This window comes from Fusarium poae, chromosome 3, assembly GCF_019609905.1.
Source record: "Fusarium poae strain DAOMC 252244 chromosome 3, whole genome shotgun sequence".
NCBI lineage: Eukaryota > Fungi > Ascomycota > Sordariomycetes > Hypocreales > Nectriaceae > Fusarium > Fusarium poae.
This window is the reverse complement of record NC_058401.1, coordinates 5482835-5509995: the sequence shown is the minus strand read 5'-3', so window position 1 is coordinate 5509995 and position 27161 is coordinate 5482835. Positions and strand designations below refer to the sequence as shown.

The window sequence follows — 27161 nt, the reverse complement described above, 5'->3', positions numbered from 1 at the left end:
GCAAGTCAATTCCTCTGTACTCTTTCATGACCGTGGCTAACAACTTGTATAGAAGGTAGATAGCTCCTCCGCAATCAACGACTTACGATCCGATGCTTACGATATAAACAGCTTGTTTCCTTAAAAGTTGGCCCCGGTGCGGCAATTCTCCCTCCCGAAGTGACCAGAATACATATGGACTTTGGCACGAGTTTCAAGAATGGCCATATGGGTGCCAAGTTCGTTACCATACATCGCACTCAGCTATACATCAACTGATACACCGAAATAGAAAGTTCTGGCGCGAGAACCTCCCTCGACTAAAGTACCACAACCCTTCGGTCCCCATGATCGTCAACCGACACAACCAAAATCAGAAGAAGCCCACACTCTCCATCTACCTCCGCAAGCCCGACGCCACTACTCCCGCACCAGAAACCCGCTCCCAGCCCGCTTCATCACGCAGCAACCTATCCAAAGCTACGCCTCCGGATGCCGACGAAAAGATCGTCACAGTCGACATGACCGAGAAGCACTCATCCCACATCCTCGAATTTGTCCTTGCCGAGACTCGCGCAGTCCCTCTTAAGCCCACAAAGGAGGAGATCCGCGAGTTGCAGGAAATTGATGCAATGGCTAAACAGGCCGAGGTCGATCGCGCGCGCATGAGAGGCCTACGGGAGGAGAAGCAGCGCGAGGAGGCCATGTTGAAGCGAGCCCGGGCTGCTGGTGGTGTTGCGGAGGAGGAAGACTCGTAGACATACTTCCGTTCCGAAAAGAAAGAGGACGCTGTACAATAAATCTGTATGACTTTATGCCACATAAACTGGCAAGTGTACTACTTGGAAATATGAAAAGTTTACCAGTCATTTTTGTTAAAAACAAAAGTTTTTTGTTCATCCTCCTATTCTCAGATTCAAACGACTTTGAGAAGAGGAGATAGTGATAAGTATGACTTACAATTTGGTGGTGCTGATGCCGCCATGTTTTCCGTCCTGTCCTCGAATAAGTCGAACAATTTCAGCTTCTAGTTTAGGACTTCTCAAGTTCTCCTATAGATCTATATTCCCCAAACCCATTAGTCTACCTATTAAAACTCCGTTTGTGAAATGAACACCTTTCTCATAACCTCGTCAAGTGTATCTTTTTACTTTATTCCGAAACCTTCGCTTTCGCGCACAGCAGTCCACAACATCTTTTCCAATCTTTCTTTGGATGCGTATCGCGAGAGAGACAACATGTTGAAACATGTTCGAGCGATAGGATACCTGCCTTCGTCCTCGCCTAGGCAAGAGATTTTGATTGGTAGTACAGCAGCACCCGTGGCAGGGATTCGATCACTGCCGGTAATAAATGAGAGAAGTTTGCGCTGGTCTTGAGACGTAGCCTCCTGGAATGTCTCCCAGAACCAGTCAATGACAGGCTCAGAGCCATCCGGCTTCTTGTTGCTCCAGTTATCATACTCGGCGACGCCCCTGAGTGAGTTGATGTCAAGTGCTTCGTCCGAGCCTCGTACCAGAAGCTCGATCTCTTCTGGTCTGAAGAGGGACAAAGCATTACCTCCACATACAGTATAGAAGCCTCGTTTGAAGGGCTCAAATTGCCTTGTTACAGACACATCAATAACGTGGCGTACATAAAGGTCCACATATTCTCGACGATTGCTGTTCGTGACAGGAATTCGTTCGCCTCCTCGGCAGAGAGGAACCTGGACCTGGGTGCCGTATTTGTCCATGTCAACAACAAAATCGAGACAAAAGGTCTCTTCCACGTTCCCTTCATATTCAAGCAATTGCTGCAGTCCTCGAGCCAGTCGAGGTCGATATTCAGCAAGATCTTCTAGCGTGTAGCGCATTGGCGGCTTTGGATGAGCCGATGCTCCAGTGCCATGGGTAGGAGCAGAAGCAATGAGTTTACGGAATGCAAAGGGTGGTAGGGCCACATCAAGAATAGTCGAGTTGTAGATGGCAAGGCCCATCACAACGCCAATCAAGAAGAACTGGTCTGATGTTTCGAAAGCATTTGGGTTGAAATAGCAATACTGCGAGTCCTCATCGTAAAGAAACAATCCTTTTGGACGTTAGTTCATGCATCAAAGTATCAGATTGTTCAACTTACCATGATCGGGATTGAAAACCTCTCTGACAAGAAGAAGAAACCATTCTTTCCGCAGACCGCCGGCATCCACTCCCTCTTCGCCGTTGAAGGTAATGCGGAGACCCTTTTTGATATCTTCGCTCCCGCTCCCAATCACCTCACTGACAGCCTTGAGACTGTCGTCAACAAGACAATCGCGGCGAACATTCAACTCTAGGAACTGGTTAATGGCCTTCCGACTCATGATACTATCAAAAAAAGCATCTCGCGCTTTGCTCTGCATTTGACGACGGGCATCATGCTCCAGAATATGATTTTTTGCCCAGATACTCAGGAGGAAGGGGTACTGGCAGAATGTGAATTTACTCTTTCGAGCTTCCCAGTTTTCAAAGTCTGCAACGAGGTCGGTGTAGTCAATCATCGAGTTGTAAAAGTCGCTTGTTGGGAGCATCTGGCCATGAAAATGCACGCCAGTGCACCTCTCGCCAGAAGGCGAGGAAGAATCTTCAATTTTTCGACTGTGCGGCGAGTTGTTAGCAGCAAAAAGTAGAGCCAGAACTCGAGAAGAAGCTCTGATCTGCCAGTCTTCGCCATAAATGACCTTCTTTTCCGGCTCCTTTGCTTTCTTTGACGAGGTCGATCGGTTAATCTCGTCATAAAGAAAAGCTCCTGAGCGGCCTTCTTGCATTTGTGGAATTAGTCCAGCTGTGATGTCTACTTTGACTTCTTGCTTTTTTCCACTTTGTCGTATCATGCGATATGTTAGAAAGCCGGATGCAATTTCCTTTGTTCTGACAAATCTAGAAGGGTGATACCTAGCAAACCAGGAAATCAACTGGTTATGGCACTCAGGCGAGGAGTTCGATATAAGTCCTATTATGCGCTTGATAATTCCAGAATGCTGTCCAGACAAGGGACCGGTTTCGGGGACACTGCCCTTTCTTGATCGAGTGAAATTAGCTCTAGAAGGCGAGTTATTCTCTGGTTGGATGATTCCGTGAAACAGGTTTTCGTTCTCGTGTAGAAGAGGATTTTCAAGAATAAGAAGGAGAAAACGCAAATCTGTGGGATCTTTCAATGGCCTTCCAGGTCGTTTCAGAAGCATCTCTGTCGCTTTAAGCAAGACACGTCGAGCGTGTTCTTGTCCCTGTAACAATTCTCGTTCTATCAACTGCAATTCACGCTGCGGAGGCGTTTGGAAGTTCTGTTCTCGACAGATTTCTTCGTAAATCGTAAACCATCCTTTGGCAGGATTCACCATCACCATGTACCACGTCATCAAGTCACCCCAATTCAGTTGTGGTGTCTTCGTGTGGATCAGCGCATTAGGGGGGCTCCGTTCGGCTCTGTGTGCCGAAGGTCTTCGAGGTCTTGACTCCTCCTGGTTTCCCATCCACCAAGTTCCATTCTCGGCGAAATCACCAAGAAGCAGCATCTTAGGGTCAAGATCAAACGTGCTATCCTCCACTGGAGGGGCGGTTCGCGCTTGTCGTTGTTCGCGAAGAGCATGATTTTCCGAGGGAGCCTGACGATGTCCTCGCTGTTCTCGTGGCTCATTGGGCGGCGGGGGCTTGCGACGAGCTGCTTCGCTTACATTTCTCATCGCAGGGCGAGGGTGTGTCGAGAATGAAGAATTGATACACTCGAACGAGCCAAAACACGCGACCACATAGTCCTCCAATGCCTTGAAGATCCTTTTCGGGTCACTCTCGGATGTGTTTGACGAATGTGTTCGTATCTCTCTTGGCGCATTGTCTTGTAGTATCTTCTGCACTGGAGGTCTCTCAGAACAGGAAGAGGAAAAGGAGCGCGGCATAGGCGAAGAGTGTGACCGCACAGGGTTCGCCCGTAGCGTAGGCTCCTCGTCAAATGTATAATGGGAAACTTGTATAGCAGGTGATTTGGAGGAGGGGGTGGCTCCTTTTTTCGGATCTATTGGCGAAAGATTGCGGCCAACGGCTTGCATCCGACTGCTGAACGATAACTTGCTCTGCACAGGCGGCTCTGGTGGCGGCTCGGTTGGAGGTTTGGGGATTGGATGCAGCCTCTTGGTCAGATAGGACTGTATCGACTGGTTGACAAGTCGCTTTGTCTGTTCGATGGAGACATGCGTGACTACATATTTGTTAGTTTGGCTCTCCGCTGTATCCTGCCAGCTTACCTCGTGGTGAATTGACTTGAGAAGTATCATGGTTCGCGTCCTTGCGCGGCTTAGAGCCATCATGGTCTGCACTTAGAGGCTCCAAATCGTTGACTGTTGTGCAGATAGTACATTTGAAGACCTTGAGATCCCTTGGCCAGCGTACCAGCGATCCGCATGTCATGCAATTTCCAGTTGCAAAATCTCTGCTTCCTGCTGGGCTATTTCCATTTCCACTATGCGAAGGGGTTCGAGCATGAGTCTTGGGCGCTTGTCGAGGCATCACGACATCATCATCTGCAAAGCCCAGGTCGGGCGGTGGTGCGCCGACCGAGTTCTGCCTCTTTTTCTTGCTGCTGAAAAGGGAAGGGAAGGGCTGGCTCATAGAGCGCGTGTGTGGAGGTCGTTGAGGTCTGGAGGGAGAAGGTCTCGAGGGATGCAAGTCGGATTCGTCGGAGCTTGAATCGGCGTTGTTGTTTGAGAAGGAAAGCTCGAAGCGATTGCCGTTAGATGTTGCCTGTAAGTTATTCGAGTAAAGCGCTGGCAATGTAGTTGGTGTATGTAAAGCCGTATTGTGAATTCGGGTAATGAGGTCACTATTAGAGATGTTGCTGTTGTTGGGTTGGGACCCACGACGACTCAACCAGGGAGCCATCTCTAGGGAAGTTGCTACTGCAATAACGGGAATAATTGATCGACTGCCAGAAGGGAAACTTGACGAGATGAGTTTTCAAGGCACTGAATACTAAGATAAGTAGGTACCCAGGCAGACTGTATGTAGTAGATACCTCTAGGCGTAAAGCAATTATTTGTGGAAAACAAAGATAGAAAGAATATTGAAAGAAATAGACTGGCTAACAATCCAAGACAGGCTTTTCCAATAAAGTATGATTAGACATATTCCAAAGTCGGGATGTTCCAGGTTGGCGTTGACACAAGCTCACTCAGCTCACAGCCCAGCCAGAGTCAGTTCAGCCCAACTCAGTTCAAGGATCTCGACCAAACAGAAACATACGTCGTTATCGGGTGTAAAGAAGAATGAATAATAATAATAAAAATAAAAAAAGATCGGTTACCGCGTGAGCTGTGGAACAATGACAAACGATGATGAGTGCGGCCAAAGGCTGTGGCTGCGGTTGGTGAAACAAGACAAGCCCAGTTTATACATATGATGTAGACAGGCTCGATAGATGTACTGTATACGGTGCAATACTACGTGTCAGGCATGCATGGGGTGGGAAACGGTCCATAGTTTGACCATCGATCATAATAATTAACTGAATAGCCGTAAATAAATGCAACGCGCGGCCGCCGGAATTTGAGTTCCCGCTCGTCTTGGCCTAATTTGTCCCTGACGAATTCATCCATCCCCACGAGGGTGAATTCCAAGTCTTGGATCCCCAATTGAATATCGTATTTAAACGCCGAGCAACAAACCTGACGGATGCGGAGAATATCACGGCACCAGAAGGACGTAGAGCTTCGAGCAGCCACTTGGGAATGAATAGTTGGTAAAAAAATATATAAAAAAAAGGGTATAAAAGTGTTTATCAGCAGAACAGGTCCTCTCTCTCTTTACCGCAATCAGAAACGAGATTTGATTCACCTGAATCTATCGCGGATTTTCACAATCTCGTATTGGCGTGGTTGGGTAGGACTCTTTGTTATTAGCCCTGTCCAATGATCGTGAGGTCAATGGCCGCATCTGGTGTTATGTAGCATGGCTGTCACATTAAATCAGTTCTTGCTTGGCCAATCTAAACTCCAAAAAGAAAAAGAAGAGGGGAAAAAAACAGGACTAACTGTTATGTCGTCTTTCTATGGTCTGAAAGGGCTTACCATGAACTCGTATTGACGAGAGACAGCTAATTCTCTAACTCGAAAACGTTCATGGTTTTAATTCCATCCCAAAGACAAACAAGGATCACTGTTTTAGTTCCCGCAAACGGTCCCTGCGGATGTCAACAGCCGCTTAAATCGTTAGCTCAGTTGGATGGTAGCATGGATGGATACAAGGCATATTAGACTTGGACAATTCGTATTCTTCAAGCGCTACCGCACTTCTTTTTCATCGTTGGCAACAGGAAATACATATGAACGTCGGCTTAAGTGACAGGGCAACCAACTAACAATCAAAGCGTTTAGCAACAAATTAAATCCAAGCCAGTCTCGTGAATGGCAACCAATTAATGACTACTCGTGCGCTCGCTAACGTTGAAATTACAAACCTAGAATCTCTACAACATAATGCTGTAGTAACACAAACCGAACTATCCATATCCATATGCAGGTCGGTTGCATAGCAGGTGTTGCTTTTGTATTATGTGAAAATAAGGTTGCTCTAAGAGCCCTATCTCCTCAGCCAAAGTTGACGAACCAGCCAGACGTTAAAACCACAGAGTCTCTGCATGCTCTGGCTCCAGATTGAGGACAACGTCAACTTCTCTGACTGTCTCACTAAGCCATGATATTTTATCCTCTTCCACCCCAACTCCTATCAGCCTTACCATCTGCGAAGGTATCACCCCATAATTTGCCGTGCCGTGCAGCACAAGCTCATTCTGGCTCTGAGAAATGTTCAAATCTCCCTTCAGCCCTGCCAATATTTCTCCAGGGCCATTACGAAGCTCGAACAGACATAGACCATGGTTGATTTCTACGGGACCTGAGTAACTTGAACTGAATATCATTCTGACATTTTCCCCCGAACGTGAGACCTTCTTCAGGGCTATGCGTGGCCCGTCTAAGGCTTCCAGTGGTATATCGAGACGCATGCTACACGTTGGCGAAGTTCTCAGGGCTCGTATGGTACACTCGCTGTTTTGAAGCTGAAGACAAGTGTCTTTATCAACGATGAGACTCCGAACGAAGTTGCAGTATATGGCGTGATTGGAGATATTCACACGCTGCTCCTGGACAGTAAAGCCTACGCCCCAGTAGCTCGTCTGTATTTGTGGCAACTTGACCTTTCCGAAGCTGCATCCGTTGAAAGATAGACTAGCCTCCATGGCATCGATGGTACTGGAAATGGTTCCTGTCCCAACAAGACGTCCTTGAATGCTAAGGCAGAAAGAGCTGTAAACATTACGGTTAGCAACAAATCACAGAGCCGGTTCATTCGCCGACTCACTTTTCGGTAGCATTGCTGATCTTGAACTGGGTGGTTTCGAGCTTAGCAGTGTCGAGGAGATGCTGCACAAAGGTATCCACGATGTTCAATGGTGAGTAAAACGCTCTGCCGCGATGAGGCTCAGGTACAAGAACTGGCCGAGCAAATTTCTTGAATAGAGGAGAGTCGGAGATGTTCATCGTGACTGGAGGAGAAAAAGGCAACAATGTATTATGTTACCACTGGTTGATTTGATGGATCGCCAGGCAGGTTGGGTTGTGCAATAATCAATATTTTGTCTCCAGAGACCGATAGATGCTAATCTGACGGAGGGAACCAAGAAGCTGCTGTATATGTATGCAGATCTATATGTATGCCTGCCAAATTCACCGTGTAGCTGTTCTTCGAGTGTCAGCAGCAAGCGCCGACAGGTGTCAGCACTGCCCATTGACCAAGGCGCATGTTTCTACAGGAATAACCAAAAATCCTTTTGGTCTTCATCATTTCTCCCTTGCTCTTATGATTAGTACGGAGCATGATAATCTATTTTTTTCGCATTGGAAACTGTTATGCGTGGGAGAAGCTCAAGTTCAGGTACCAAGTTCACGAATATTAGGACTTATAAATAAAACCAACAGGTAAAATCAATCAGTTCTCTTCTGATCTTATCTATATTAGCAAGGCTTAGACTAGATTATGTGCACAGTCAGTGGTCAGAAATGGGTTAATCCTGCCAGCTGTAACCATGGCTGACCACAACAACGTTCAGCTCAAGGGCAACAAGAGCTGCGTTGTGAGTGATGCAGTACTTCGAATAGAGTAACCAGTAATCTTTGTTGTTGATGACCAGGTGTAGAGAATGCATCGTACCAACAGCTACATATAGCAACGAAGCTCCTGCTCTCAGAAACCTCATCGATTGATTCAAGCTTACACATCTCGAGTCGCATTGGCACCCCGGCCCTTATTTCCCATCCTTGCTCAATTCCGAGTGACCACCAATCACCAACCGCCAATGTGTTTATGCTCTGTAAGTCCTCTCTGGGAAAGGCGATCGTGACGGGCAAGCCTACGAACCAACATAGCTCCTCGTGAGTCGACTACGTCAGAACCACTTCTCCTTACCAAGCTTGGCGTATGAACAGATATCACTTGAAATTCACAGACCGGTCCAACTATCCTTGGTACAGGCAGATTGCCTCCCGGATTCTGGACTTGTACGTATGGATCAGAAAACCACAATCACTCAATAGGCATGGTAGATGTGGAATTTAGGGTGACGGCACATATCATTCATTCAGACGTGCCTCAGCGGGCGGTTGGCATAAACATTAGGTCTTGTCTCACATCACTGAAAAGATTGACGTCTTCACGTATCTCCCGAGCAATTATCTCGTTTTGACGGCGGCAAACATTGACCTTGATGCAAATGATTCCGAGGTTCTAAACCCTCAAACTCCCACGGATCCCCCACGCAACCCCTGTCACATGAGCGAAACCCATGGTAGAAATTGCCCTCCATTTTTATGAGTACATGCCGATACCCTTCGCCATGCTTCTCATTTGTGACCACCTAGATGATAAAATGGTTTCGTTTAAGAAGGGGGAGCAGCGCCACGGCCACGGCCAAATCCACCACGGCTAGTAGCATGTTAGCAATTGATCCATTCCAACAATCCGGACATCAAGGCTACTCACAACTGAGGAGCGAACTCGCCGGGAGCACCACCCTCCTTGCCCTCGCCAGCATCCCTTCGTCGGTATCCGCCCTCACGGTCACCTCGGTCACCACCACGGCCACGGCCGAAAGGTCGTCGCTCGCGCTCGCCCTCACCGAGCATGCCACGGGGAGGAGCGTGCGATCGTTGTTGCTTGATGTGGGTAGCGGGAACGATCTCAGCGGGGAGGTGAAGCCACTCGCGGAGGTAGTCGAGGCCCTCGGGGGTCAGGGTGTAGTAGTAGTATTGCCAAGAGAACTGAGTCTTGACATAGCCGCGAGAGTTGAGCGACTGCAGAGCCTTGATAACGAACAGGTTCTTGGTGTCGATATCGGGGTGCTTGGGAAGGTTGAAGTCCTTCTGGGCGACGAGGACACCCTCACGGAAGAGGTACTGAGAGCCAAACTGTTAGTTATGTGCGCTATTGCAATTGATTCTGTGCAGCTCGCAATTCGCCATCATCGTCTCTGCGTAGCTCGAAAGTATTGGTTATTACCTCGTGGATCTTCTTGCGGTCGGCCTTGGGAATCAACATCGTGGCGGTATTTGCTGCTCGTCGGAAGGGTCGATGTTGGAAGGTGGCAGTTTTCGGAGGGACGAAGGCAAGATCTCAAAATGTCAACTTTTGTGGGCGGAAACCCTACCAGAAAATGGACGGTAGCGAAGTGGGGTGGAGAAGAAAGCCAAATGTGGCTATATTCACGTGATGAATGGGGTGTGGCGCAGGCTGATTGTGGCAGTACATGGTCCACTTTTGTTGGGCTAGTAGGTATCTACAACCTTGCCGTGCATGACAACCAAACCCAGCTGGCAGCGAGCGAATCTTTGCGACAGCCTTCATTCATCTCTCAACGTTGTACCAAACACAGTCCTCATCATGTCTCCACGAAACCTGAATGTGCTGATCACTAGCTTTGCTGGTTTGGGACTACCACCGACTCTTGTCCTTCCGCTGTCTCCATCAACAACAGTTACAGAATTGCGCGAACGCCTGAATGTCCGACTACCAACAACCCAGTCAAGACTCATCCTTACCACTCTTTCGAACAAGCAACTCCCGACCGCATCAGACTCGCCCATCTCCGAATATCTTTCCACAACTGATGATGAGTTCCTTTCCTTACGACTCGCGGTGCCCCTATGCGGTGGCAAGGGTGGTTTTGGATCACAGCTGAGAGCCGCGGGTGGTCGCATGTCCTCGCGCAAGAAGAAGAGCCAAGAGGATCATGGATCCAGTCGAAATTTGGATGGTCGACGCTTGCGCACAGTCAACGAAGCCAAGGCTCTGGCAGAATACTTGTCTATCAAGCCTGAGATGGAGAAAAAGGAGAAAGAGAAACGCCGTGAGCGTTGGGAGCAGATCGTCCAAGCCTCCGAACAAAAGGAGGCCGAGATCAAGTCAGGCAGTAAAAGCCGACTGGATGGCCAGTGGGTTGAGGATAAGGAAGAGAGTAGTGAAAGGACTCGAGAGGCTGTTTTGGCGGCTATGAAGGCCGGCAACTATAGAGACAATTTGCTCGGCACTTCTAATGGTTCCAACTCTACACAGCCAAGCAACGAGCAGTCTGGTTCAGACGATGAGAAGGGAGCATCCGAGGAATCAACGCCACCACCGGTTGAAGAGTCCAAAACCGACAAGGGCAAAGCAAGAACATTCTTCGGCTTTGACGAAGATGATGAATTTATGAGCTCAGATGAAGAGGATGGGGAATGATGGGATTGCACCGAACATGAGATGCAAGAATGCCCCGAGCTATGAACAAACGTTGGACGGTGTCAGTTATATCTGGCCAATTGCGACAAGCATTTTTGTGATTATGGAGTACGGACTTTTTATTGTTAATAGGAATTTGAATTATCAGCGTTTTCCAGATCAGGCCTTTCATAGTCGAAATGATACCAATGATTGTTGTTTGACAATCTATGACTCAAGAAACGTCATCACAAGTTCGTTGGGAAGTTCAAAGCACAACAGTCAATATTTGGGGTTAGCTTTTAAAGCATTTTCACAAATGATACAATTGCAGTGTGTCTGCTCTGAATCTTCTAACATCGTCCACTATTCCATATCTACAAGTTGAGCTTTAAGCGTCGAGCTTGACAGGAAAGTTGCCGGCCTCTACATGATGCGTTAGTCCGAGTTTTGGATCGATTGCCATCGTGGGAATTAAACCTACCGCGCTGCTCATCCCAACGCTGGTACCAGCCGGAGGGGCAGAGGGATCGGTAAGACAGCCAGAACTGGACGCCGGTTAGTGTGAGGCGTCGCGAGGAGGATTATTATTATTCAAGAAGTCGTACCTGGCGGCAGGGCGCAAAGTCCTCGCCCTTGGCGATAATGCACTTGTGGTAATCGACGTAGTTTTGCCAGCAGTGCTTGGTCTGGTTCATGTTGGGGAAACGAGCATCAGTGCCTAAGACATGTTAGATCGTTTCGTGGCGATTAAAGACAGGTGCAATTGAGCATCGTTCTTCGGCGTCGCGTTTTTATTTCGTGTGTCGTCGTCGTCGAGAATTCGATGGCGTTCGCGGGGACCGTTGCTTACCAGCTTCATGGAATTGTTAGCCTCGGCATCACATCAGGTCATTTTTTCGATCCCGCAAGCGTGAAGCGGGATTATCAAGGACAATTCAACATACCAGTGACAAACTTGAAGGGCTTGGTAACAAGCTCCTGACCGTCGTCCGACATTTTGAATTGGATTGACGAGGAATTGACTTAAGAGAGGGGAGATTGGTCAATGACGGCGAGTATGGAGCTCGGTGCGATTTGGATGGAGAGAGTGAATGCGTTGACGTTGTCCGACAAGGCTCGAATCGGGTGGTTCGATTTCCAGAGAGTAGCTTGCTCAGTGTGTGCCTCAGGCTTGAGTCAATCCGGGCCAATGGTGTAAGGCACCCATCACAGCTGGTGGAGCCCGCTGTTCGCAATTGCACATCAGATGTTCGTTCGGCCAACTCCAAACATTGGACTCAATTTCCAATTGAATCATCACCTCTGGACCTCTCTTTCTTAGACTCTCCCCGCTCACCCACCTCAAAGATGCGTTCTACTGCTGCTCTCCGAATGTTCAGGCAGACGCCTCGCATGCTGCGACCCGTCCCCGTGAGTATTCCCGTTTCAATGGCTGAGAGAACGAGCTCTTTAGCCCTCGGCTCAGTATGACATCAATCGCTGACCAGGTTTCGTTTTACAGAAGGAGGACCAGGCTGGTACGTAATCAAAAGGGCTTCCGTCAAGCTTCATCAAACGAACCGAAACTTCGAGCGACGATGCACACATGTCCCAATTAAGCTGGGCACTAACAGAATCCCAAGGCCACACCATTTCTCAGCGACTCCGAAAGCTCAAGCAGATCCCTCCTGAGCTGTACCCCCTCGGTAAACCATAAAAAAATCCCGATTAATGTTGTATACGTCCTAATATACCATCTTAGCTGTCGTTGTTGGCTTCGCTCTCGGCGCTGCCGGCTACTCCGTTTCCCGCAAGTTCATCGTCGACAAGAACCTCCGTCTCGCTCGACAGGGTCCCGCTGCGCGTCAGGCAAGCAATGGTCACGGTGAGAGCGAGGAACACTAAGTTTATGTCGACGAATAGAGTGACTCTTGGGGGATGAAATTGGTTGAATATCCTGGGAGGGCAGTACTGTACATTTCAGAACAGCACGGTAGCAGGGAAATCCGTAAGACATGAAATATGAATTTCGGTGATTGATATTTATCTCACCCTTGCCCACCAGTAATCGTGAATCCAATGCCTCAAACGCCTTCGCTATGCCAGCAATAAACCCGATAACTAACCTCCAGCTTTTGTCCTTATTCAGGCTTTGGTCCTGCGACATCAAGCTGTTCCAATCCTTGCATGGGGTCAGGACCAGAATCTGCCACTGCTCCCTCATCATCTGCTGCATGCTCAGCCAGCCATCCTTCCTGTCATTAAGTCAGTGGTGTTGACAGTAAGTTTGTTTTATGCCGTACCTTTTCCCAAATAGCTGTCTTGCTGCCTAGTCCATCATCTGCGCTCTTGGGCGCCTTGGCTTGTGAGACCTTGAGGACCTTTCCGAAAAACTCCGATTGATCCATATTATCGATAGCTTCCTTCGCATCTGCAGCATCTTCGTACTCGACATATGCGAAACCTCTATGGGCTTCTGTGGAGTTTGGCGCGTCAGGTTTTGGCACCTTGACCTCGACAATCTCACCGAATGGGATAAAGGCGTCTAGAACGTGACTCTGAGTTGCCATTTGAGACAGGCCGCCTACATGGACTGTGGCCTTCCATCGAGCTGCGTCCGACATTGTTGCTTTATAATGTGAGTTCGAAAGATTAAATGAGAAATGGATGATGGTAAGTGAGCTAGGAATCCGTTTGCGTTGAACTCACAGTACAGTACCTGGTATCCAATAGCATGAATTGACGAGGTTCTGTGCTATCACGTGATATCGAAATTCATAGTTGACTTACACGGTGAACTTCAGCTCCATGCTGCAGAATAAATACCTAAGCATGAACATTTGTTTTCGTTTTTCTTAGCTATCATACTGTTTTTAAGCTGTTCCAAGTCAACTATTGCCTATATATCGTGATTTTCAGACTTGAAGTTGATCATTCAATGTACCTAACATGGGTACGTATTGTGTGTCTGAAATAAAAACTGGTAGTTGGAGCCATATATGCATGCTCATATAGATGATTAGAGGTATTTCTTAGTTAAATAAATGATGTTTGAAATTAAATCTAAGTTCTTGGTCCATTGACCTATTCAATTGAGTGTGTTTGTTAAGTCACAGATGAATGGACGTCTATCATCTACTGCTACCTCCATCTTGACTTTACAACTATTATACAGTTTCTACAAACAATTATCACAAATAACTCCTTGACTCGGCTCTCTTCACCTCCTAAAATGTTTTATGAACTGGCCGCGATTGTCTCATTAGCAGAGTATCTGGAATAGAAGCTTTCTGCACGTGATAAATTGCCCCACCTCCGACAACTCAGGAGGCACGGACGTGGCCATAGGGAGCTCAGGAGCAAGTACGGGGCAGCCTGCAATCTGGCATCATACCTCCCACTACAAGACGCACCTCCACCGACCTGGCCTCGCTTTGCTTCACTTTCTTTTGAAGCATTACTGCGGGCAGAGGTGACATACTCATTGTGAACTTTATGGCCTGTCCCCGGTCATAATTGCCCATTTTCTGTCTTTATAAGCCTTGCCATTATATCAAAACATTGTTCTAAGCTGGTCCATTCGTCGCATAAATCCATCAACTCCCCACCATCACCATCATGGTGCGCCTTCGAGAGATTCCCCGAACGGCCGCCTTCGCCTGGTCTCCAGGTGCTGGCAAGCCCATCTTAGTCACTGGTACTCGTGCTGGAGCTGTTGATGTAGATTTTTCAGACGAGAGCAAGCTTGAACTCTGGGATCTTGCTCTAGATGATCAACAACAGGGTCTCGAGCTACAACCTGTCGCCAGCATCAGCACCGACGCTAGGTAGATACCCAAGCTTGCGCATGGAAAACACCACGTTCTGATCAACTTACCAGGTTTTACGATGTCGCATGGGGTCCTCCCAACGAGGATCATCCCCGAGGTATCATCGCCGGCGCCCTCGAGAATGGATCTCTAGATCTTTGGGATGCTGAGAAGCTCATTGCCGGAGATTCAGATGCTCTTATCTCCCAGACATCAAAACACAGTGGTCCAATTAAGACATTAGAATTCAACCCATTGAAGCCCCAGATTCTGGCCACGGCTGGCGCCAAAGGAGAACTCTTCATCTACGACGTCAACGATATTGCCAATCCCTTCCGACTTGGAAACGCTGCTGCCCGATCCGACGATATCGAATGTCTAGCATGGAACCAAAAGGTTTCGCATATTCTTGCCACCGGAGGAAACGGTGGGTTTGTCACGGTCTGGGATCTAAAGACTAAAAAGGCTTCTTTGACTCTCAACAACAACCGAAAGGCCGTCAGCTCTATTGCTTGGGATCCCAACAACTCAACGAAGCTTTTGACAGCAACTCCAGATGACAATAACCCTGTCATTCTGCTATGGAATCTTCGAAACTCCAATGCCCCTGAGAGGACACTTCAGGGACACGAGTCTGGCATTCTCTCTCTGTCTTGGTGCCAGCAAGATGCCGATCTCTTGCTTTCGTCAGGCAAGGACAACCGAACTATTGTGTGGAACCCCAGCACTGGCGATCGATACGGCGAATTGCCCGAAGTGACCAACTGGACTTTCCTAACCCGTTTCAATCCACATAACCCCAACCTCTCAGCAACTGCCAGCTTCGATGGCAAGATCACGGTGCAGACTCTCCAGAACACCAACCCTGATACCTCCAAGGCAGCGGCTGAGAAGAACCTTGATGACGAGGACTTCTTCCGGGCTGCTCAGGATCAGCCTCAGGATGCCTCGTGGTCTTTGGCCAAGGCTCCCAACTGGTTCGAGAGACCCGTCGGTGCCTCATTCGGTTTCGGCGGAAAGATCGTTGTCTTCAGGCCCAATGCCGCTCAGCCTGGCCAAAAGCGCACCTCCAAGATCACGATCACCAACTTCTCCGTTGATTCTGATGTTTCGTCTGCCACCCAGAAGTTCCAGGACGATATTGCTTCTGGAAACATTACTGAAATTTGTGCCGACAGAGTCGAGAATGCCAAGACTGACGAAGAAAAGGCCGATTGGGAGGTGATGGGCACTTTGGTTGGCGAAAACCCTCGTGAAAAGATTGTCGAATATCTTGGTTTCAAGAAGGATGATCTCACAAATGGAAGTGCTGAAGAAACTACTGAGGATGCTCAGGAGGAAGAGGAGACCAAGGCGTCAACTGAGGAGGCTGAGGAAAAGAAGAGCAAGCGTGTGTCGAGCTTCTTTGAAGGCACTGAAGGCGATAACGATGACTTCTTGTCCAACCTCGCTGCTACGAAGGGTGCCAAGACAGATAACCCCTTCCATCTCTTCAGCGACTCCGATACTTCCGTTGAAAAGAGCATCACAACTGCTCTGATGCTTGGTAACTTCGCCAAAGCAACTGACCTGTGCCTCAAAGAGGATCGATTTGCTGATGCATTCCTGATTGCCAACTGTGGTGGTCAAGAACTGGTTGACAAGGTTCAAGCTGCCTACCTATCGCGCAAGACAGATATGCCAAGCTATATGCGTCTTCTCGGTTCTGTCATCACAAAGAACCTTTGGGACGTAGTCTACAATGCCGACCTGGAGAGCTGGAAAGAGACCATGGCTATCCTCTGCACCTTCTCCGACCCGACCGAATTCTCGGATCTTTGCGAGGCATTGGGTGACCGGATCAACGAGGAAGGTGACCGAAAGGATGCTTCGTTCTGCTACCTGGTCGGTTCCAAGCTTGAGAAGGTAGTGTCCATCTGGGCTGCTGAGCTTGACGAAGCCGAACAGGCAGGACTGAAGGAGGAGTCCGGCGATTCTACCTTCTCTGTCCATGCTCGATCTCTGCAGAACTTCATCGAAAAGGTCACCGTCTTCCGCCATGCCACCAAGTTCCAGGACGGCGAGACGAAACTGGACTCGGACTGGAAGCTTTCCACCCTGTACAACAAATACACCGAGTATGCTGATATCCTGGCTGGCCATGGCCAACTCGAGACTGCTCAGAAGTATCTCGACCTTCTCCCTTCGAATTATCCCGCTGCTGAGCTGGCAAGAAACCGCGTGCGTCTAGCTACCAAAAAGCCTGCTGCCCAACCCGCTGCCCGAGTACCAGCATCATCAAGCCGAACCACATCCCGGGCTCAGCCTACTCTCGGATATCAGCCTCCTCAACCGGCACTTGTCCCTGGAACCATAACCGGCTCCGGCCCTGCCAATCCTTACAGCAACATTGCTCCAAGCCCTGCCGCTCCCCGATCTACTGGATCGCCTGCACAGTATCAGCCACCGACAAACCCTTATCAGCCACATAACAGTTATGCCGCTCCTGCGCAACCCGGTTATGGTGCGCCAGGTGGTTATCAACCTGCTGCTCAACCAGGATATGGTGCTCCAACTCAGCCTGGTTACGGCGCTCCCGCTCAACCTGCTTATGGTGCACCTGCTCCCTTGGCACCTCCCCCAATGGGTGGTCCTCCTCGCAACACCACTCCCTCGTCGGTAACACCCGCGGCCAAGATAAAGAACATGGACAACTGGAACGACGTGCCTCTTGTGACCAAGGCACCTCCAGCACGCAGAAGCACGCCCAACGTTCAGCCTATCACTTCTCCTTTCCCCGGCCAGCAAGGCACAAGTGCTCCCCCACCCCCCAGCGGTGCTCCTTACGGGCAACGAACTGGAGCAACTCCCCCTCCTCCCCCCCCCAAGGGATCCGCGCCCCCTCGAGTTCAATCTCCCCTAGCAGCTCCCACCCAGAACTTTCAGGCTCCTCCAGCTGCCAGTGGCCACAACCCTTACGCACCCCCTCCTCCAGCTGCTGGCGCAATCCCTTCGCCAATGCCAAACGCTCTCCCACGGACTGCGTCGCCGTACAATGCTCCTCCTGCCACGGCACCTCCCTCCAATCGATATGCTCCCACTCCTGCTGCCCAGCCACAGCAACAGTTCAGCCAGCCCCCAGGATCTGTGCCACCTCCTGGAGCCGCCAGCCGTCCTCCCCTAGCTGGTTCGTTCGGCGCTCCGCCTCAGCAGTCAACTCCCAACCAGTATGCTCCCTCGCCATACGGTGCCCCTCCTAGCCAGCCATCCGCGCCACCAACCGGGCCACCTCCTATGAATCGGCCTGGGCCTCCTGGAGGACCTGCTGGTGCTGCTTCTCCCAGGCCAACTCCTCCTCCCCAGTCCTCGGCGCCTCCCAAGGCGAGGCATCCTGCCGGTGACCGATCACATATCCCTCCTAACGCCCAACGTCTAGTTGATATCCTGAACCAAGATATGCAGCGCGTCGCTTCTAAAGCTCCTGCGACATTTGCGCCTCAGGTCAAAGATACACAGAAGCGACTTGGCTTACTCTTTGACCATCTCAATAATGAGGAACTCGTTAAGCCTGACACAATTGAGCGATTGACTGAGCTTGCCAATGCTCTTGAAGCCAAGAACTACGACGGTGCGCATAAGCTGCAGGTTGAGATCCAGCGAGACAAGACTGAGGAGTGTGGCAACTGGATGGTAAGTTCCCCATGATCACAACAACTCGAGTGTTTAACTAATTCGACTACAGGTTGGTGTCAAGCGTCTGGTTAGCATGAGCAAGGCTACGCCATGAGCAGAGTTTTATAATACAGCATGATTTGCACCTTACCTATGGAACGTGTATGACGGGCTGTGGTTGTTGAATAGTTTAGCGAATGGTGCATGATTGGGAATGATATTCACGATGACACCCACGCTGAACATTTGGTAGATTAGAAAAGGTATATGCCAACGCTGTTATGTGTTTTCCACAATATTACCTTGACATGAATTGCTTGGTGTAAATCATTTAGAATAAACAGGACGCTATTTTTGTATTTCATCGACTGTCAATATTGACTGTTACACGGTTTGTGCTCTTATTATGTTTTGATGTTGAGAGCCCATCGGATGATCATGGCAGTCAGTTGGTATAGTCCCTCCAGTGATATTGAATTCATTTGTGTGAGATTTTCAGATAAATACTTGTAGAATCATGGCAGCTACTTGGATTTCATCATGTCAGTTGTTTGCTCAGATTATCCTGTTGTAGGTATATTTGTGTGGCTGTCGACTACGTCATTCACTACAGGACTTGACGGACGAACAAGTGAATCGAAAAAGAAAATGTCATATCAACAACATTGTACAAAATGCAAAGATGATACTAGACAAATCAGAGCGTTTATAATAAAGTGTCTATTGTCAGTCGGGCTTGCTAAACGATATAGGGTAAGTTACAGGTAGGCCCATAGGCCCTATCATGGCCAGCTGTCATATCGCTCCCGCCAATTCAAAGCTCACGCCGCACTCCACTTGGATGAAAACACCACTTCATCGTCACTAGACGCCAGTTAATTTCCATCCTTTTGATATAGGTTGTTACTAGAAAACACCAAGCCATGACAGAGACAACGCAAAGCCCAGATGATGCTGCTGCTCAGAGAGCTGCCGAGCAGGCCCGTCTTCGCAAGGAACGCCGCGAAGCAAAGCTCAAGGCTGGAGGTTCTGCAAGACTCAACAAGATCACCGGTCTGGGGGGTCGGGTTCCAGGAGGCAATAATACCCATGCTCTCATGTCATTGACACTATTGGATGCTAACATAATTTATAGAACCCGAACCTGCCATCGCAACTACCACAGCGACTGACGCTCCCACACCAGCTCCCGCTGCCTCAGCATCCGTAGCATCTTCAACTGCTCAGCATGCGGACCCCGATGAAGTTGACATCTCAGAACACTACTATGAGACCAAGCGCACTGTCAATTCACGCACGAGCGCCCCCGAAACCCTGGAGCCCAATATGTCAGAAGACCAGTTGCGACAAATGATGCTTGGCTTCGAGCGCGGCAATGCTAGCGGCACTGCTAGTCCTGCCCCTGGCGGCGTTGACGAAGACCCCATGATGAAGATGATGTCTCAGCTCATGGCCGGCGCAGGCCTTCCTGCGGGCTCTATGCCACCCTTCCCTGGCATGCCCGGTGCAGCGCCCGGCCAAGGGCCACCCGTACCCCAAACTGCTGTGCGCAGCAGTGCTTCTACGAACCTCTGGCGCCTTCTCCATGCCATTGTTGCTCTGGGTCTCGGCTTCTACATTGTACTTCTCACCCCCTTTACTGGTAGTAAGATCGAGCGCGAGCGCGCGGCTCTTGCTGGCACAACACCTGCGGATCCCCTCATTGCAGCCGCTGAGCCTGAGATGGAGACGGAGCTTGAGCATCGCAAAAAGCTATTCTTCTGGACCTTTGCGACTGCTGAGACCCTCCTCCTTACGACCAGGTTCTTCCTTGGCAGGAGAGGTAGCCCTCCTGCCGGCATCGTGGGCACTGTGATGCAATTCCTGCCACAACCTGCCAAGGGTTATGTTGAAATCGTGATGCGCTATGGTCAAATCTTCACAACCGTGAGAAGCGACATGTTGGCATGCATCTTTGTGCTGGGAGCAGTTGCTTGGTTTAAGGGATAACAGACAGGTGGGAGTAATACAGGCAATTGAATTACAGTTTTACATGAAGGCAGGATTCGTGTGATGTTCGTGCTAAGTTGATTATACATTATCATTCCGTACAACATTCTATCACAGTGCGGCTCTATCGTGCTAGATTACCAAGGGTAACGACAAGCAGAAAAAGAAGCAGGGCCGCAGATCAAATGTCGGGAGGGCTTGGCCCTCTACCTGTTCGCCTATGCGCTGAGGACCATCTTGAGCATTTTTCCAAAAACACCACGTACTCGGCCAGGATTTTCCGAGACGCAGGTAAATACGATGGCTGTACTGATGGCGAACACCAGTCTCTCTCGCCACTCCTTTTCCAGCGAATATCGTCGAGGCAGGATCGTAGCAAGGGCTCGTGGGGCCACAAACAATGCAATATCCTTCCTCCGGCTTTCTGTCTCAATCAAGATGCTCCAACCACAAAGCAGACAGCCTGTGCCAACACAGATTCCACTATCCATGTGTTGACGGCGCTCAATAGTGGTGCCACCGGGGAGCCGGGGCCCGATGCGTGTGCGGCTGAGACAAACACCATAATAGAAAAGGGTAATGAAGGTTGCGAGAAAACTAGATGAACGGCAAGATGAGACAATGGCCCGACGCAGAGCTTTGCGAGACGGGTTACGCAGGGCGAGGGCAAGTGTCAGGGGCAAGTATGTAGCCATGGACCACTTCCAGGCTCGAAAGAAGCGACTGATGGCATGATACTCGCATGAAGGTCCGCTTGACATATGAACCATTTGACACGGGATGGGAACAACAACGGCAGGATCTCCCCAAGCAAGAGGCCATTGATAGTCAGTGCACATTGCCTGAAGAAGGTGTGCTTGTCCCGTCTCCTTGCCATACTGAAATTCGCCTGTATGACAACGTCGAAGAGCCTCGATGAGACGTAGATCTACGGAGGCAGCCGACGTGATCCATTTGTTGTAGCTCCGTGGAAGACGTCTTGGATGATAAAACCAAGCCCACATCACAAGGCCCGAGGAGGCAGCAAAAACCAGGGGGTCAATGAATCTGGAAACGAATCGTTCGGTCTATCGGGAATGTTAGAAAACCTACATGGGTGTTAATCAAAAGAAGTGCATGCTCTACCTTTGTCCACTTGGTGGAAGCCAAGCGTCGGACCTTGTGCCTCGCCCAAACATCACCAACAACAACATCGAGGGCCCGAGTAACAGCAAACAGGGTCAGATCCATTGTTCGGCCAGCGAATCTGACAGTCTGAGGTTCCGCATCAGGGGGCGATCCCTCCTTCGGCGGCACTGTTTCTGTATATGCTCGGCCCTCGTATGAGTGCAGAAGACGCAGGCCGAACCATGCAGCAAGGAATGTAGCTAGCCATCTCGCCAGTCTGAGAAGAGCGAGTTAGTAATGGATACCTGTACTTTGCTGGGATGAGGCTGTACTTGCCTCAACCGACCTGCCTCGCTGAGACCTTGGGCAGTTTTCTCTAAAATACTCTTCAAGGGTTCCTTGTAACGGATTAGCTTTGGTCTAGTGCCCATGGCATATCGTTCCTTCGGCGATGCTTGGCATCCAAGCAACGGATGCCGTTTCCAGAGAATTAGATGGGAGGGCTAGTGGAAACTTGTTTTATTTACCTGTAAGAGAGTGGTGCCACCAGCCAAAATGGCACAGAAAGTAGGAAATCGCTGTGGATTGAATCCGGTCTTGACTATACGTATCGCAGACCTGAAGAATGAGCCATCATCAAAGTCCAAAGAAAGTTGGCTGGCTGTCTTTCGTCTTCTCTTGGCAACATGCTGTAACACTAATGTCAAGAGCCGGGGCGCCACGGCAGATGCATAGCCCAAGAGATAGGCCCGAATCAACGGGCGGAGGATCTCGGGGACAGAATCGAGCCTCAGGGGCCCTTTACGGATAGGCCGTAGATCAAGCACAGGCATAATGCTCCGGCATAAATGAAGATCCTACGCAGGGCTACGGCACCTGCTGCCGGAGACGAGGGTAATTAGCACTCGGAGGTGGGTATCGGCGAAAGTCTTCGCGGGGATACTATATGTGCTCTACTTCTGGCCGGTCAGTAGCTGGTCTACCCCTGTCAAGTAGGAAGAGAATATAGTAAAGATGGTGTAAAGGAAATCGAAAAGGGGAGGTGAATGGTCCAGAGCCGGTGGCGCCGCTACCTGATGCACTGGTAGTTTGCTCCGTAGATTGGATGGCAAAACTTAATGACAAGGACGACGAAGGATAGTTGAGGCTGTCTTAATAAGGAGTTGATATGACATCTCATTCTTTGACGTTGTGTGTGGAGACTTCAAGTTGCATCGCCGAGCTCTCACTTGAGCCTCGGCTTGATATTCAAGATGTTGCGCGTGAAAGTGCATCATAGTTTATATCCCCGGGGGACATAGGGCGTAAAATTCTCAACAGCTCCGCCCTAGCAGGGCTGTAGGGAATGTAGTATGCGCAGTTACTTTGTTTGGTGATGGAGCCGCAAACCTTTGGGAGGGTGTAATCAGAGAACTACCGTCCACTCAATTCATCTCAACTCACCTGTGGAACGATATTCTTTGCAACTCCGAAATGGACTGAAGGATGAAACGGCCTAGTAAATGTACAATGAAGAAATAAACCCAGGAGAGTTATACGGATAACGTCCGAAATGGAGGGGGGGGGGGGGGGGGTTAATGATGATGTTGTTGATGTTGTTGATGTTGTTGATGTTGTTGATGTTGATGATGAAGGCAGTTCAGGGGTTCATCTGTATTCAGACCAGAGAACCGTTTAGTTTGGGACTGATTAGGCGGATGGGGGACTAGAATGGAGTCTCTGATATGCAACGTTGTAACCGTTAACTGTCGAGGAGGATTCAAATACCAGGCTGAAGATGGATACTCGTATGTATGTAAAATTAAGTTGAGTGAGTGATTGAGGTTATCACTTAGTACTAAACCAAACCAACGTTTTCAGGTACAGGTACAGGTACTGGCATATTTGCATGTGGTTGACAGGGTCCCACTACCTGAGCTCCAGGGCGGCTGTGTGTAATTCTGGGGTACAGGGATGCATTGTACAGCTGCCTCATTAGGATGAAGGCAGGTACACAATATGGGTCTGGTACGTAAATTTTACTCTATGAGACCGAGCTGGAAAATCTTACGATAATAGTATCACAGATCAAGCGAACAAGACCTTTTGCTTGAACTTGGAATATCATGGAAGTATTGACGACAATTGGAAGAAATTTCATCAAGTCAGGGTCTTTTGTCAGATAACGAAATTTGACACCACAGACACATAACCCTTTTCCCTGTTGGACATGAACAACATCTATTTGTATCAGGCTAGAATTATCATTGATGGACATTCGCACATGGAATGAAATGTTCTCGAAAACAACCTGCAACAGGCAAGACCCACGCCAAATTTCGGACCTTGAACAGGTTTCGGCTTTTCTTCCTGACCTGATCTCCCCTTGAAGCATGATTTCAATCGACATCATTCCTTTCTCAGAAGGTCTTTCTCTTGGGCTGTTTATACCCCTGTTTGACTTAATCCTGAATATTGCATAGTGTTATAACTTGTCGCACGGGCCGATCGTTGTCACGAGTCAAGGTTATGGAGAGGGGGAAAAAAACCGAGAAAAGGCTGTGATAGTAACGTCAATGGAGGTTGCGTTCGTCGGGGCTTGGTAGGAGAAGGGCGGCATGGGCGCATATGCTCAACGCTATGCTGGTTCAGATGATAAGATCCTGTTGGTCCGGTTCAGCCTCACGATATCGCTGACTAGATGTTAATGAGTCAAGTGACCAGCAACATAATATGCAGTCAGTCTGCTGGGTACTACGCCAAGATGACTAGATTCTCGACCCTCCCAGCAGGCGAAAAATGCAAAGACAGAACCAATCAAGACTTGGGTTTCTGTCTGTCCTTTGAGGCTTGGCTGGGCGAATAGCTGAGGCGTCGTCGACTGGGTCGCAGAATAGAGCTGTTGGGAGATCTGAAGTCGAAATCGAAGCATGTGATAGTCCCATAGATGCATATGCTGCAATTAGGGTGGCAGAGTATGGATATAGAGATACGTCATAACAAAGATGACCCCATACCGGGAGCCTCGGGGAGCGATGAATGTTTTGCTGGTGAATTGATTGTTGAACAAGACGAGGGGAACGGCCTTTTTTATCTTTTCAGTAAGGCTTGAAGCCTCTCAGTAGTACCCATGATATATTCTCCGAAATATCAAGGTTCTTAAAAGCTCAAAACTTTGGTCGACGTCGATGAAAGTTGCAGGTGACACAGTGATCCAGCAGGGAGGTGAGCATAGGGAGACAGAAAGAAAGCACACCAGACCAAGGTATACGGTACTTGGAGAATAGGCGGGTGCAAAGTTCCGAGGCAACCCCACATGGCTGGGATGATCGAGAAGATGCTCAGACCAGGTCAACGGGTCCAATTACCGTTCAACTGTCGTCTCGCAATGTGTTTCCCCAAAAACTGGACTACTTTACCCTCAAGTAGTAGCTACACCTGCGGTTTCCACCTTCCGCGCCGTTACCTACATACACGCGGCAGGGCAGTCACGGTGGACTCCCCACCCGCCATCTCCAACACCAACACCGTCTGCACCTACCCTAACTACCTTGCCGTGCCGTCTACTACTGTACATACCTACCCAGGTAGTTAAACACCACTACTACCACCACCTCCACCCTCCTTCCCAACCCTCCCATCCTCTTCTTGGCCACTACTTACCATTTGACCTTTTTTACAAGGTATTTCCTAACCTTTCCAGGCCAAAATTGCAACTATTGTCCTATGAAGGCCCGAGCAGAAAAAGCCGGGCCCTAGTTGCTCCTTCTCTGTCCTCCTTCAGCAGGGACGCGGGTGATGTGACGCATTGATGCACGTCTTTTACCACATGCACTTTCCGTCCAAACTCACTTGCTGTCTTGGTCCCCTGTCGCTCTTGTTCACTTCCGTCCTTTGAGTAAAACCACACAGCTCTGCAATCATACAGTCCGACGACTTCTCTTCAGCTTCAACCTCGACATGCCCTGAACGACAATATTCCTACTTCTCTACCGAGTCAGCTCAACCGCGTTTACCGTTGCTCGACGTTTATGTAAAAAGCACATGTGACAGGAGTGTATATTTGATATATGCATTCACCCAAATCTATAAACACCACGAGCCATTCTTTCGCCAACATCAGCATTTCAATCTGTTTATCCTCACATATCGACGATTCGATTTCTAGCACTCCGACGGTCCGCATCGCGAGTGGCTCCTTAATACTTCAAGCACAACAAATCGAAACATCGCCAGCCGTTCTGAAGCCTTGTTCTCGCAGATTTCCTGCCATGTACTAGACAGCATCTGGTTCAATTTCTACTTGTATCTTCTTTTGACGTCGGACGAAGGGCTTTACAGTTTCCTGGCCCGTCTGTGAAAGCGCCGAGGACTGAAACCACCAACCAATACTATTAGCTGGTCCAGAATCTTAAACCAGTATTCTGCAGAAACCCCGAGATAACGAAGACGCATCCATGCTCGTCGTACAACACGCTCCAAGGATGGGTTCGTCGCAGCCGCCCCCAGACCCTTTTGGGCCCTTTGGCTGTACGTAAAGCACTTTCCCAAGCATTCTGCTATGGTCAAAGACCAAGATGCTGACTTGAACCTTTACTAGATCAAATACCTTCTGATCAAGATCCTCCTATTGCCGATCCGCCTGAGCCCGCCCCCGGTGCCCCTCTCTTATCAGACAATGACAGCAAATTCCTCTCAACCTTTTTCGACGACTTCACGGCTGACCATTACAACATGTCCTTCGGCGAGGGTTTACACTTCAGCGAGAATTGGTATGATCTTCCTCCGCAGTTTATAGGATCCAGTACTTCGTTTAGCCAACAGCCAGGATCTTCGCTAGGCGAGCCGTCATCGCAAGGGCATTCTCATAGCATCCATGAATTTCACGGTGTAACATCCATGGGATCGAATATGATGCCTCCTCCACCGCCACCCCCTGTCAATCTACAAAGCCAGAGTGAGCATCGACATGCCTCCGACGATGTGCTGAACGCGGCTGCGACTCTCATTCAAAATGGTCTAAATCAGCGACATCATTCCAACGGAGTAGATACTTCAGCACAAAGATCAATAGGCCCTCCTGTTGGCCATCTCCGTCACCAGCCATTGGAAGAGTTTCGTGAAGAACATCGACGCAGCGTAGCAGCCAGTGAGCAAGAGCGCTATCCAGACTGGAGTGCAGGGGCGCATGAAATGCGCCAGCATCGGGTGCCACCCATCGAATACCAGTGGGGTTCCGATGCCAATTTCAATCAAGTAACTTATACTCCAAGCTCAGAGAAGGAAACCAGCGAGTCTCTATCTAAAGATCAACTGGGGATGCTCGATTGTTTGGCCCAAAGTCAAAGTGCCGGCAACACGCGGCCTAGCAGTCCGCTCCTAGCCAAAGCACAACTCCCACATAGCAGGCTATCTGAGTTTACTAAAGTGCAAGAGGTCAATACACCCCCTAGGAAAAGGAGGAAGAGTAGAAACAGCAAGGATGCTCTGAATGATGAGACACAAGGCGAGGTCGGTGCACCGAAGCCTGTCCGAAGGCGAAAACCCAAAGCAGAGCGTATGGGTTCGATCACCTCCCCTGTCGTTAATGAGGTTTCTGGCGGAAAGCGTCGCAAATCGGCGGCCAACACTGCCAAGTTGTCGAGGGAAAATCTTTCGGAAGAGCAGAAACGTGAAAATCACATAAAGAGCGAGCAAAAGCGGCGTACTCTTATCAAGGAGGGCTTCGACGATCTATGCGAGCTTGTTCCTGGACTTCGCGGTGGTGGTTTTAGTAAAAGCACCATGCTCGCAATGGCTGCGGAATGGCTGGAGGATCTACTTAAAGGAAACCAAGCTTTGGAGGCTCAGATTGCCACTTTGGAGGAGCATCCGTAAGCCTCCTAGTCAGTCGGGGGGTGGTGTGTTG

The 27161-nt window shown here is 49.3% G+C and overlaps 12 protein-coding genes across 12 annotated transcripts; 6 read left to right on the top strand and 6 right to left on the bottom strand.

Annotated features, from left to right (window-relative positions):
- Window positions 1–174: 174 nt before the first annotated feature.
- FPOAC1_009257 (uncharacterized protein) lies at window positions 175–737 on the top strand (the record flags this gene model as incomplete). The annotated part of the gene is made up of 2 exons (XM_044853687.1): window positions 175–218; window positions 272–737. The coding sequence occupies 2 exons, from the start codon at window positions 175–177 to the stop codon at window positions 735–737; spliced, it is 510 nt and encodes a 169-aa protein (XP_044706357.1).
- A 389-nt stretch (window positions 738–1126) lies between these two features.
- FPOAC1_009256 (uncharacterized protein) lies at window positions 1127–4871 on the bottom strand (the record flags this gene model as incomplete). The annotated part of the gene is made up of 3 exons (XM_044853686.1): window positions 1127–2049; window positions 2098–4191; window positions 4238–4871. The coding sequence occupies 3 exons, from the start codon at window positions 4869–4871 to the stop codon at window positions 1127–1129; spliced, it is 3651 nt and encodes a 1216-aa protein (XP_044706356.1).
- A 1732-nt stretch (window positions 4872–6603) lies between these two features.
- Window positions 6604–7525, bottom strand: FPOAC1_009255 (uncharacterized protein; the record flags this gene model as incomplete). The annotated part of the gene is made up of 2 exons (XM_044853685.1): window positions 6604–7291; window positions 7347–7525. 2 exons carry the CDS (start codon window positions 7523–7525, stop codon window positions 6604–6606), a joined length of 867 nt encoding a protein of 288 aa, XP_044706355.1.
- A 1395-nt stretch (window positions 7526–8920) lies between these two features.
- On the bottom strand, window positions 8921–9578 carry FPOAC1_009254 (uncharacterized protein; the record flags this gene model as incomplete). Its single annotated transcript, XM_044853684.1, has 3 exons — window positions 8921–8966; window positions 9024–9436; window positions 9540–9578. 3 exons carry the CDS (start codon window positions 9576–9578, stop codon window positions 8921–8923), a joined length of 498 nt encoding a protein of 165 aa, XP_044706354.1.
- Window positions 9579–9833: 255 nt separating this feature from the next.
- Window positions 9834–10757, top strand: FPOAC1_009253 (uncharacterized protein; the record flags this gene model as incomplete). Its single annotated transcript, XM_044853683.1, has 1 exon — window positions 9834–10757. The coding sequence occupies one exon, from the start codon at window positions 9834–9836 to the stop codon at window positions 10755–10757; it is 924 nt and encodes a 307-aa protein (XP_044706353.1).
- Window positions 10758–11127: 370 nt separating this feature from the next.
- COX12 (Cytochrome c oxidase subunit 6B) lies at window positions 11128–11735 on the bottom strand (the record flags this gene model as incomplete). The annotated part of the gene is made up of 4 exons (XM_044853682.1): window positions 11128–11162; window positions 11221–11284; window positions 11345–11457; window positions 11684–11735. The coding sequence occupies 4 exons, from the start codon at window positions 11733–11735 to the stop codon at window positions 11128–11130; spliced, it is 264 nt and encodes an 87-aa protein (XP_044706352.1).
- A 351-nt stretch (window positions 11736–12086) lies between these two features.
- On the top strand, window positions 12087–12623 carry FPOAC1_009251 (uncharacterized protein; the record flags this gene model as incomplete). Its single annotated transcript, XM_044853681.1, has 4 exons — window positions 12087–12149; window positions 12241–12256; window positions 12362–12424; window positions 12481–12623. The coding sequence occupies 4 exons, from the start codon at window positions 12087–12089 to the stop codon at window positions 12621–12623; spliced, it is 285 nt and encodes a 94-aa protein (XP_044706351.1).
- A 236-nt stretch (window positions 12624–12859) lies between these two features.
- On the bottom strand, window positions 12860–13342 carry FPOAC1_009250 (uncharacterized protein; the record flags this gene model as incomplete). The annotated part of the gene is made up of 2 exons (XM_044853680.1): window positions 12860–12973; window positions 13022–13342. The coding sequence occupies 2 exons, from the start codon at window positions 13340–13342 to the stop codon at window positions 12860–12862; spliced, it is 435 nt and encodes a 144-aa protein (XP_044706350.1).
- Window positions 13343–14336: 994 nt separating this feature from the next.
- Window positions 14337–18293, top strand: SEC31 (protein transport protein S31; the record flags this gene model as incomplete). Its single annotated transcript, XM_044853679.1, has 3 exons — window positions 14337–14545; window positions 14599–18196; window positions 18249–18293. The coding sequence occupies 3 exons, from the start codon at window positions 14337–14339 to the stop codon at window positions 18291–18293; spliced, it is 3852 nt and encodes a 1283-aa protein (XP_044706349.1).
- Window positions 18294–19101: 808 nt separating this feature from the next.
- Window positions 19102–20167, top strand: FPOAC1_009248 (uncharacterized protein; the record flags this gene model as incomplete). Its single annotated transcript, XM_044853678.1, has 2 exons — window positions 19102–19240; window positions 19314–20167. 2 exons carry the CDS (start codon window positions 19102–19104, stop codon window positions 20165–20167), a joined length of 993 nt encoding a protein of 330 aa, XP_044706348.1.
- Window positions 20168–20385: 218 nt separating this feature from the next.
- FPOAC1_009247 (uncharacterized protein) lies at window positions 20386–22107 on the bottom strand (the record flags this gene model as incomplete). Its single annotated transcript, XM_044853677.1, has 4 exons — window positions 20386–21234; window positions 21293–21551; window positions 21617–21672; window positions 21802–22107. The coding sequence occupies 4 exons, from the start codon at window positions 22105–22107 to the stop codon at window positions 20386–20388; spliced, it is 1470 nt and encodes a 489-aa protein (XP_044706347.1).
- A 3630-nt stretch (window positions 22108–25737) lies between these two features.
- On the top strand, window positions 25738–27130 carry FPOAC1_009246 (uncharacterized protein; the record flags this gene model as incomplete). Its single annotated transcript, XM_044853676.1, has 2 exons — window positions 25738–25783; window positions 25854–27130. The coding sequence occupies 2 exons, from the start codon at window positions 25738–25740 to the stop codon at window positions 27128–27130; spliced, it is 1323 nt and encodes a 440-aa protein (XP_044706346.1).
- Between the last annotated feature and the right edge of the window lie 31 nt (window positions 27131–27161).